We start from the raw sequence: 12172 nt of genomic DNA, 5'->3' as shown, positions 1-12172 counted from the left end.
TCTCTTCTATACCTAATATCCTTAGGTTTGGTCTTCTCATTGTGTCCTGGATTTCCTGGATGTTTTGGAGTAGGAGCTTTTTGCATTTTGCATTTTCTTTGACTGTTGTGTCAATGATTTCTAAGGTGTCTTCTGCCCCTGAGATTCTCTCTTCTATTTCTTGTGTTCTGGTGATGATACTTTCATCTATGGCTCCTGACTTCTTTCTTAGGTTTTCTATTTTCAGAGTTGCCTCCCTTTGTGATTTCTTACTTTCTTTCTACTTCCATTCTTAGATCCTGGATGTTTTTGTTCGATTCCTTCTCCTGTTTGATTGTATTTTCCTGTAATTCTTTAAGGGAATTTTGTGTTTCCTCTTTAATGGCTTGTACCTGTTTACCTGTGTTCTCCTGTATTTCTTTAAGGGAGTTATTTATGTCCTTCTTAAAATTTTCTATCAGCCTCATGAGATGTGATTTTAAAACAGAGACTTGGCTTTTCTGGTGTGTTTGGGTATTCAGGACTTTCTCTGGTGGGAGTATTGCGTTCTGATGATGCCAAGTAGTCTTGGTTTCTGTTGCTAAGATTCTTGCATTTGCCTTTCGCTGTCCAGTTATCTCTGGTGTTAGATGTTCTTTCTGTCTCTGCCTGGTGCTTTTCCTCCTGTGAGTCTGTAAGTCTGTGCCAGCACTCCTGGGAGATCAGCCCTCTTCTGGCAAGACCTGTGCACAGAGGGCTGTGGACCAGCCATTCCTCCTGGGTGCAGATGGATGCAGGAAGAACCCTGACCCAGCTGCTCTGCTGCTTTTGTGGCCTGTATGCTCCTAGCTAGTCCCACCTTAGACAGTCAACAGGGAGAAAATGGCGATCCTGACTGAGTCCCAGGGTCAAAGCACTCCCTGTAGACCAGCTCTCCCCTGGCAGGAAAGGTGCACAGAGGTCTGTGGAACAGCCTCACCTCCTGGGTGTAGACGGAGGCAGGAAAGACCCTGTCCCATCTGCTCTGCCACTTCTGCATCCTGTGCACTCCTTGATGGTCCCACCTTAAAGACAGTCATCAGAGAAAAAATGGTGATTTCACTTGTGTTCCAGGGTCAGAGCATTCCCTAGAGACCAGCTCTACCCTGGCAGGAATGGTGCACAGACGGCTGTGGAACAGATCCACCTCCTGTGTATAGATGGAACCTTCTTCATATTTCTGTTTAGACTTGGTCTGACCTTGTTGCAGAAGGGTGTCTTGGATGGGCCATGAGATTTTAAAAACTTAAGCCAGATTCAATAGCTCTGTCTTGTGGCTGTCTGAGGATCCAGATGTAGAAATCTCAGCCACTTCTTCAGCACATGTCTGCCTGCATACTTCCATACTTTCTGCTATGATAATGGACTTAACCTCTGCACTGCAAACCTGCTTCAATTAAATGCTTTCCTGTAAAAGAGTTGCCTTGGTCATGATGTATTTTCCCATCAGTAGAAATCCTAAGACAATATTTGGTAACAGGAATTGTGCATTGTTGCACTAGGCCTAATCATGCTTCTTACTGGTAGAAGGTACATATTGAGACTTTGTATTAGGAAAGCATTGGGAAGCTCTAAGTGTGGACCATACTAGTAGAAGCATCAAAGAGAGAGGTGCTGATTGTGGTTTGAACTGTGGGAGCTCAGCTCAAGATGTTTCAGGGGAAAAGACTATTATGTGACCTAGTGATCATTCTAGTGATATTTTGGTGAAGAATATGGCTGCTCTCTGCCCTTGTCCAAAAAATCTGCCCAAGACTAAACTGAAGAGATATGGATTAATAGTTATGGCAGAGGAAATCTCCAGATAGCCTAGTATTGACTGCATTGATGGATTATTATAGGCCAGCCTTATGCAGATCTATAATGAAAAAGGGGCAATCTAGCAAGGAAAACCCCAGTACAGTGTGGGTAGGAAAGAAAGACCAGAAAAGAGTAAAAAAAAAAAAAAAACCCTGGTCTTAAATGGAATAAAGGGCATGGTGACTTTAGGGAAAGACACCACTCAGATAAGCTTCAAACTTTTCAGAAGGAATTAATGAAATGCTAATGGTCTGGTGTGTCGCAAACTCCACTTATCTCAGCAATTGAGAGGGAGAGGCTTACAGATCTTTGAGTTTGAGGACAGCCTGGTCTACAGAGCAAGTTACAAGACATCCAAGCTTAGTCATTGAAGGAAACCCCTGAAAAAGGAAAGTTTGTGAAAATGTATTTAAATGATGGGTCATGTTTTAGCCCCAGGAAGCAGCACAACTTCGTAGCTTTGGCTATGTGGTTCTGGCTTTTGAGTCAAAAAATATAAGAAAGAGATAATGGAATCTTCCTCCACAAGTAAGCAAAGCTGCTCAGCCCAGGCATATGTTAGGGGAATCCCTGTGTGGAGGCCGAGAGAAGCCATTTCGTGAAGTTGTGAAGCCGAAGCCTTGATTTCCTTAAACACCTCAAGATGTTGGAGATGTCAGCATTATAGATTACTAGGCAAAAGAGCTGCTAATATAGTAAACCAGCCCACAAAAAAGAAATGTGTTGCAGTAAACAAAACTAAAAGGTGTTGGAGATCTGAGGATCTTTGATATCAGACGTGGAGATGCAGAATTTGGAGTTCGCTCAGCTAGTTTTCGGTCTTGTTTTGGTGTTATATTTAACCCCATGAGTTCCTTTGCCTTAATTTTGGAATAGTAATATATATTGCCATTATGTTTTGGAAGTGTGTGATCTGCTCTTTTTTGATTTTACAGGGGATTACAATTAAGGTATTGGATGAGTGTCAGAAAAGACTTTGAGCTTTGGAACTTTAAACATTGATGATGCTGTGGTAGAGCATAGGGACTTTTTGAGTTGGACTAAATGCATTTTGCATTGTGATATTACTAGAAGCCTACAGTGACAGGGAGTGGGATGTTTTGGTTTGAATGAAAATGGCCCCCGTTGGCTTATAGGAAGTGGCACTATTATATTTGTCTCTGTTGGAATGCATGTTAGTTGAGGAAGTGTGTCACTGGGTGGTTGGCTTTGAGGTTTCAGTAGCTCAAACCAGGCCTAGTGGATCTCTCTTGCTCCTGCCTGTGGATCCAGAAGTAGAAATATTGGTTAACTCATCAGCACCATGTTGGCCTACATGCTACCATGCCTTCTGCAGTGATGATAAAGGTCTAAACCTCTGAGCTGTAAGCCAGGTCCAATTAAATATGTTGCCATGGTTGTGGTATCTCTTCACAGCAATAAATACCCTACCTGTGACACATAACTTGCAATTGTTGAAAACATTGATATGTAGAGAATGCTGTAAAGAATAAACACTCACTTGTCTGATAAGTGTCCCCCTAAGAAATTTCCTATCAACATGCCAATCAAGAATATAAATTTAGCCACCGAATTCAGTTCTTCAGATCCACACACTAGGTCCCACTGGAAGAAAAGAAAATCATCATAGTAGTCTGTCAATTAAATTTGCTCAATTTATTCAACATGTGCTTCCAGTTTCACTGTGCTAGCCCCATCTTCCTCTCCAGCTTTCCTTTTCATGATTACCTGACTTTTTTCCTTAAGTCACAACTTAAGCAAACTTGTTTCCAGGAATCTTTCTTTAATTCTGTAGCTTATATATATATATATATAATTTATGCCAAGAGATGCTCATATATCATGACCATTGCATGATTTGATATTATTATTATTATTATTATTATTATTATTATTATTATTATTATTATTGGATTTTATATGTCAGTGCACAGATTCTTCAAAGTCTCCCCTTAGCTTGTATTCCAGATAGAGCCTCATTACTGTTTTTGTTTTATTTATTTACTTGAATACTTTTGGCAACACTGAGAATAGGACTTAGACCCTATGAACAGGTGGAGGGCAGTAGCAACTACTCACATTCTGTTCTATAAATGAATATAAATTACTGAAAGTTTGTTTTTATTTTTGTGCAATGCCCAGTATTGAATCTTGGGCCTCACAAGTGCTGCAGATACATTCTATCATGAGCCTACATTTCCAGCTATTACTGTGGCATGTACAACAGTCTAGATGTTTTTAAACTTCCATCAAGTTGAATAATGCAGACCTGTCACAAAACATGAACACTTTACCTAAACTAACTTGACACACAAGAATTCCTTCTTTTAAATACATTTTTCTTATTACTATTATTTCTTAGAGATTTTGTACATGTCAACAGTGTACTATGATAATATCCAACCTTTATGTGTTCCACAACTTCCTCTAAGATGCCTGAGAACACCCTTCTCCATACCTTATGTTCTTTTTCTTTTTTTCATATTCTACTTTTTGGTGAATGTTACCTATATGTGCATTGAGGCATAGGCAATCTAGTATTGGCCATACTCCTAAAGTAATACAGTAGTCTCGCCCTAACAAACATCAGCTCCCAATAGATCCTCAGCTAGGGGTGGGGCCTCCTGAGCTCTGTTCCAGTCTATTCTGGAAGTTGAATTGGCTTGATCTTGTGCTCCTCTCAGATAAATAAACACCACTTCTGTGAGTAAATCTATAAGGATATTTCACCCTCTTTCAAGTTCTTTTCATTAGTATTAAAAACTATAAACTAAAATGTAATCATACTCGTTCCTTTCTGTGGTGATTTGAATAGGTATAGCTCTTATAGATTCATGTGTTCAGAAGCCTTGTCCATAGGGAGTAGCACTGTTAGGAGTTGTGATGGTGTTTGAGTAGGTTGGCCTTATTGGAGGAAGTGGTTCAATGTGGGGGCAGGCTTTGAGGTCTCCTATGCTTAGGCTGTGTCCAATGTGAGACACAGTCAACTTCCACAGTCTCCTTGCAGATCAAAATGTAGAACTCTCAGCTCCTTCTCCAGCACCATACCCACCTGCATGCCATCATGTTTCCTACCACGATGATAATAGACTGAATCTCTGAATTTTAAGTCAACTACACTTAAATGTTTTTCTTTATTAGAATTGCTATGGCCATGGTCTAACTAAGACAGAAGTTGGTTTCAGGAACTTGGATGCTTCTCTGAGAGGCCTGACCATTATTTTCTTTGGAGAAATGAGCATTTTAGGACTTTGCATTATGGCACAGCCATATCTAATGGAAACAGTGATAGTTTCAGGTCTACCACAGATGCTTGACAAAGATCCAGCAAAGATGAGCCAAGTAATGCAATCGCTGTTGTGTAATTTTCCACTTTCTGGCATGATATCCAGGTGTTGCTTGGAGGTTTTTAATTTTTATTATTTATTTATTTATTTATTTATTCACTTTACATACAAATATCCACACCCTCTCCTACCAGACCTCACTCACATAGCACCTCCTCCCATTCCTCCCAACCTTTCGCCTTTGAGAAAGGGAGGCTGCTTGGTGCTTTTAATATTTGTACAACTTGGGATGTTGAGTAAATGGAAATTTCCGTATGAAATTCCATATGAATCACTTGCAATTATTCTTAACTGCTTCTAAGCTTTCCCAAGAAAAGTTCAGAGCATATTAATCCTCCCACTTTTAGGGAGTCATATTCATTTGGCCTACTTGAAGTCTTCTTTACACCCTGGGGTTTTTGACTCAAAACAAGATGCCAGAGATCTTATGAGGATCTGACTCCAAGATATTCTTGGAACATATATAATCTGTACTTACTCAGGAAGAAAGACAAAACAAAGTAAATTTAAAATGGTAAACAAGATTTTGGGGGAGCTAGAAGAGTTAGAAGCTGACCAGATTAAAAGCCTTTTCTTACTATAAACTCTACATTAAGAGTTAATAAGAGAATGCTCAGGACATGACAATATTCCCAGGCTGCCTTGGAGATTTTCTTTCTGTCTCGTGCCCTTGAAATCACAAGATTCTTAAATATTGGGTTAGGATATTGATAAGGGTAAATGATTGTAAAAGATAATTCTGTTCTTTCACTGTTTATCAATGATGACTAAACATGAGCAAGAGGATGTTAAAATGAATATATGGGGACAAAAATGATATGACCTATATTTTGGAAAAACATGGGTCATTCCAGTCTACTGAATCCTGTGTAAACAAAGAAGCACTCTGACTGCTAGTCAATCTGGATGCAAGAGTTTCCCAAATCCTGACTCACTCCTCCCTTGCCAACTCCTTTTATCCTCTATGGGACCTGGCCATTGTCCGGGCTGGCCCCACCAGGATTAGAAATGCAGGGAATGCTTGAACAGTGCTTAGTTGGCCATAGTAGTAGGAAGGTAGAAGAAAATGATGCTTAGGATGACTTGAAATGTGCAGTGTTACTCAAATGGCTTCAGAGGAGAAGAATGTTAGTATGTGGCCTAGAGCCTGTTCTTGTGATATTTTGATGAAGAATGTGGCTGCTTTTTGCCCTTGTCCAAATAGTCTGCTGGAGACTAAAGTAAAGAGATTTCAATTAATTGCATTGGCAAAAAAAAGCTCCAAACAGCCTAGTTTAGACTTTGTTGTGTAATTACTAGTATTCACTTTTATGAAGCGCTTTTTGATGAAAAGGAAGAAGCTGATAAGGAAAAATGCAAAATGTATGGTTCAAGGAGAAAAGATCCACCAGGAAGTGAAATGGAGCTAAATCCTGTGTTTAAAGAGATAAGCAGATTGAAGGTATTAACGGAAATAAAGGGAATGATGACCTCAGGCCAAGATCCCATCCAGCTAAGCTTCCACCTTGTGAAATGGAATTAAAGAACAGTTTATGTCCAAACATGGTGATACACTTCTTAATCCCAGCACTCAGGAGACAGAGGCAGGCAAATCTCTGAATTTATGATCAACAATTTACAGTACAGACAACCTTAGACAGTGAAGAAATGATAGAAAAGAGAAAGCTGGTGAAGATGTGATTGAATGAGGGAACAATATTATAGCCCCAGGAAGCAGAACTTGACAGTTTAAGCCACATGGATTTGGCTTTAGCGTCAAAGGTAGAAAGAAGAGGTTATGGAATTTTCCCTCCTGGGTGTCAGGATATGGAGTCCCAGATTGGTCATTGTGTGAAGCTGTAAAGGTGAAGCCTGGAAGACCTTGCAAACACTAAGAGGTTAGAGATGCCAGAGCTGTGGGATACCTGCCAAGGAAAGCCCATGAGAAGCGTGTGTTATAGTCAACAAAGATGAAAAACTTGGAGATCTGAAGAACATTTTTGACATCAGATGCAGGGTTCAGAGTTTGCCCAGCTGGTTTTTGGTCTTGCTTTGTTCCAATATTTCTATGACTATGATCCTCTCCCATGTTTTGGAAAAGTAATCAATATCCTCTGCCATTATATGTTGTAAATATGTGATCTGATTTTTTATTTTAATTTTATAGATGGTGCTGGCTCAACTGGCGGTTAACATGTAGGAAAATGCAAATCGATCCATTCCTTTCTCCTTGTACAAAGCTCAAGTCCAAGTGGATCAGGGACCTCCACATCAAAGCAGATACATTGAAACTAATAGAAGAGAAAATGGGGAAGAACCTTGAGCAAATAGGTACAGGAGAAAATTTCCTGAAGAGAACGCCAATAGCTTCTGCGCTAAGATCAAAAATTGACAAATGGGACCTCATAAAGTTGCAAAGCTTCTGTAAGGCAAAAGACACTATCAATAGGACAAAATGGCAACCAACAAATTGGAAAAAGATCTTTACCAACCCTATATCTGATAGAAGCTAATATTCAATGTATACAAAGAACTCAAGAAGTTAGAATACAGAGAACCAAATAACTCTATTAAAAATTGGGGTACAGAGCTAAACAAAGAATTCTCAACTGATGAACACTGAATGACTGAGAAGCACCTAAAGAAAGGTTCAACATCCTTAGTCATCAAGGAAATGCAAATCAAAACAACCCTGAGATTCCACCTCACACCAGTCAGAATGGCTAGGATAAAAGACTGAGGGGACAGCAGATGCTGGAGAGGTTGTAGAGAAAGAGTAACACTCCTTCATTGCTGGTGGGATTGCAAACTAGTACAACCACTCTGGAAATCAGTTTGGCAGTTCCTTCGGAAATTGGACATAGTTCTACCTGAGGACCCAGCTATACCACTCCTTGGCATATACCCAAAAGATGCTCCAACATGTAATAAGGACACATGCTCCACCATGTTCATAGCAGCCTTATTTATAATAGCCAGAAACTGGAAACAACCAAGATGTCCCTCAACAGAGGAGTGGATACAGAAATTGTGGTATATCTACACAATGGAGTATTGCTCAGCTATTAAAAACAATGAATTTATGAAATTCTTAGGGAAATGGATGGATCTGGAGAATATCATCCTGAGTGAGGTAACCCAATCACAAAAGAACACAGAAGTTTCTTAGCCCAGAAGTTTGGAATACAGGAAGAACAACCCACAAACCACAAGGAACTCAAGAAGAAGGAAGACCAAAGGGTGGACATTTCATTCCTTCTTAAAAGGGGGAACCAAATACCTACAGAAGGAGTTGCAGAGATTAACTATAGAGCAGAGACTGAAGGAAGGGCAAGCCAGCCTAAATATAGCTATCTCCTGAGAGGCTCTGACAGTACCTGACTAATACAGATGTAGAGGCTCACAGACATCCATTGAACTGTATACAGGGTCCCCAGTGAAGGAGTTAGAGAAAGGACTTATGGAGCTGAGGGGTTTGCAGCCCCTTAGGATGAGCAACAATATGAACTAACTAGTACCCTCAGAGTTCCCAGGGTCTCAACCACCAACCAAGGACTGCACATGGTGGGTCTGATTGTTCTGGAAGCATGTATATAATAGAGGATTGCAAATTTGATCATCAATAGGAGGAGAGGACCTCAGCTCTGTGAAGGTTCTGTGCCCCAGTGTAGGGGAATGCCAGGGCCAATAAGTGGGAGAGGGTGGGATGGCAGGGATGGGGAGGGGGGAAATATGATATTTAGGAGAATGAAATAAAATGTTTATTTAAAATTTGTTTAAAAAAAAGAGATTAGATGAGTCTCCGAAGAGACTTTGAATTTTTTACTTTTAAAGGTTGTTAAGACTGTGGGTAACTTTTGAAGTTGAAATAAGTGAATTTTGCATTATGATATGGTTACAAGCTTATGGGGACAGGGAGTAGAATGTGATAGTTTTTATAGGTATGGTCCTCAAAGACTCATGTGTTTGAATGCCCAGAGGGAGTGGCATTATTAGGTGGTGTGACTTTGTTGGAGTATGTGTGGCCTTGTTGGAAGAAGGGTGTCATTGTGGGGGCAGGCTTTGAGGTTTTCTATGTTTAAGGACACAGTGTCCCTCTGCTGCCTATGGATGAAGATATAGAATGTTCAGCTCCTACTCTAGCACCATGTTCTCCTGAATGCCTCCATGTTTTCTACTATGATGATAATGGACTAAATCTCTAAATTTCAAACAAGCCAATTAAATATTTTCCTTTGTAAGAGTTGCCATGGACATGGTATCTCCTTGAAAAAATAAAACCCTAACAAAGATACCTTCTTTCCTTGTGTCCCTTCAATCTCTCACTCAAGAACCTCACTAAAGAATTTATATAAAGCCACATGGAAATTCACTGTTGAGCAAGCTAACTTTGTTTTGTTGTTGTTGTTGTTGTTGTTGTTGTTGTTTGTTTTTGTTTTTGTTTTTGCCACAAGCAAAAAAATAAATGAACTTTATTTCATTAGCTGTTTTGGTAGGGAAAAAAATATGTCTTCTAGAAGACTACATTAGACCTAGATACTAGAGTTACAGTAGCTCTTAGACATATTACAAAGCCAATGGGAAGCATCTTCGAGCAAGCTAACTTTGAACTATAATTTTAAAAAGGAATTTTAAGGAAGGTACAATACCTAGGTGGCCAATGCTGCTCCCAGAAGACCTGAGATGTTAAGCAGAAATCCTAGTGCCAGACATACGCAACAACTTTGTGTGAGTTTTTTGTTCAGGGAAGCCCCATAGATCTTCCAAACAGCACAGGCTATTACCATTGATCTTAGTTTCCTACTGTAACTATATGGTAAGACCCTCCTGCTGAAGACACCACACAATTTTTTGCAATACATAAAGAATACTATAAAACAACCCAGAAATGTTCTCCTTGTTGGCTACTTTTCATAGTGGCAGATGTTACTATGTAGATTGTGGGTGAAGAAATGTTATCAGAGACCTTAGTCAACACTTGCCCCTTATACTACAATACTAACCTACAAGACAACTTGCTTATTGATGCATTAATAACATAACTGTTAAAAGATGACTAACAACTTCTGATTGGATTTGATGCCCACTTCAGAAGAATAAAGTCATGCCTAATATTGTAAAGCCACTTAGAAAGCCATAGCTTAGAAGAAGGCAGGACCCGGTGGTGGAATCTACTTTTGTAATTTTGCTAAATAGTCCTGTTGTCAAATTTCCTTCTGTAAACTGGGTTTTAATCTAAGGTCATCCCTTGAATGAAAAGATTAGAAAAGTAAATCTTTACTTATATTTGAAGTCATTAGAATAATTGAATATGGCTTATATTTAATAAAGCAATGACTAATTTCAAAGAATATACACTATTTGTACTATTGCTGAAATATTGTAATGAATTCACTGAGGTGTTATTATGATTCAAGCCCCTTACCTCAGACACAGTAGAGATAAAATTCCTTTGATCATACACCCAGCCATCCATACAGGACTCTGTATCTGGTTCTGTCATTCTGAAGAATGTGTCATTAAAATGTAGAAGATGCCACTGTGCTTGGACAAAGCGACGACACTTCTCTGGTCTGAGGTTGGAGTCCAGAGGAATGGAGATCCTTAAGAGATCATCTTGGCTCATGTTTCCACTGTTATTGTTAGAGTCAGTGTCATTGTCAAGAATGTGAACCCAGCAGCGATGACCAAGGTTAGCTGCCGTGAAGTTTTCCAATATTAAATGAGGTGCCACAATGACATTGCAGATAAGTAGAAAGGCCATCTGAAGGATCTGGAATCTACCATGACTTCCAACTAGATTTAGAAGTTCCTGAAAGGCCATGAGGCTGAATGACTATCTCCAGTGGGAAGTAAAAATGGTTATACATAGGTAAGTATAATCTTTTAAACAAAGTTCTGCTTCATACCAACACACTAAGTAGAATTGATCTTGAGCTTTTTAAAATGTGCCTTCCTTACTTCATACCAGTCACAGAACTGCAATTTGTAGTGATGTTAGCATTAGGGAGCATTTTCTACATAATAGCCACAACAAAACCCCCCAAAATAAACAAAAATCCCAACCCTGCTTTATAAAAAAATCCAGTCTGTTAAACATTTGCTCTCTGAACTTGTGAATCATTCTCTATGGTTGGTTCTGGATAATGATTTGTAAAGTTCCTTAAAAATTAGCCAGAGTGGCTCTGTTCCATGGCATGCAATCTTTTGTATAAAGTAAAAATTATCAGGAAATACAGCAAAATATTTTTCCATTTCTATTTCTAAAAGTATTTTGCTAATTTTCAATTTGTTTAACAGTTACTGAAAATAATCTGGAAATTAATGCAAACGAACTATTATACAATTCTCTATTTAAAGTTGTAGGAAGCTGGATAAAGGCAGGGACTTAAGAGTATAGCAATGTAAATTTTACACAGAAGTTTGATGATTCAGATGACAAGAGAGGGTTTTTTGTGGTCTAATGCAGAATACAGTCTCATTACAAAAACGTGGTAAGCGAAGATAAGTGTTTGAGAGTTTACAGTTCAGTGAGTAATACAGGCATGTAAATAGTTATAGTCTACTATTTTAAATCCATCTGTATGTGTATGATATATACATACATGCATGCACGCATATATACATACATACATACATACATACATACATACATACATACATGAGAATGAAATTTCTTGATAAGAAGCTGTTACTACAAAGGTCAATTAGCTGCTTAGAATGTCAATGATATGGAGAGGACAGAAATTTGAAGGTGCAGAGCCACCTCTAGCATCTGTAATAACCATTCACTGTCCTTACTCTATGTGACCAAACAGCTTTATCACTAGCAGCAAAGCTATTGGAATGTATAAACAGACTCCTATTTTCTAACAACCAAAAGACTTTGAGTGCCATCAGATAGTACGTGAGGCCCATAGCTGATATTTCCCCACTTTTCTGTGATCTGCCTCTCTGATGTAAATTATCCTGATTTATGATTTATTTTTTCTGTTATTATCAAACTCCAGGAAACTGTTACCAGGTAGAAACACTGTATTTGGCTTAAG

At 39.0% G+C, this 12172-nt stretch overlaps 1 protein-coding gene across 1 annotated transcript in view; it reads right to left on the bottom strand.

Annotated features, from left to right (window-relative positions):
• The window catches only part of LOC116101397 (solute carrier family 22 member 19-like), a 29983-nt gene extending 19036 nt beyond the window's left edge, over positions 1 to 10947 (bottom strand). Inside the window, exons 1-2 of the mRNA XM_031384975.1 lie at positions 10549 to 10947; positions 3299 to 3402 (exon numbers count right to left, since the gene is read on the bottom strand). Coding sequence (XP_031240835.1) covers positions 3299 to 3402; positions 10549 to 10947 — 503 coding nt within the window. The remainder of the gene's footprint in view (positions 1 to 3298; positions 3403 to 10548) is intronic.
• Between the last annotated feature and the right edge of the window lie 1225 nt (positions 10948 to 12172).

Source organism: Mastomys coucha, unplaced genomic scaffold, assembly GCF_008632895.1.
Source record: "Mastomys coucha isolate ucsf_1 unplaced genomic scaffold, UCSF_Mcou_1 pScaffold21, whole genome shotgun sequence".
Lineage (NCBI taxonomy): Eukaryota > Metazoa > Chordata > Mammalia > Rodentia > Muridae > Mastomys > Mastomys coucha.
The sequence above is the reverse complement of the archived record's forward strand: the minus strand, read 5'-3'. Positions and strand labels throughout refer to the sequence as shown.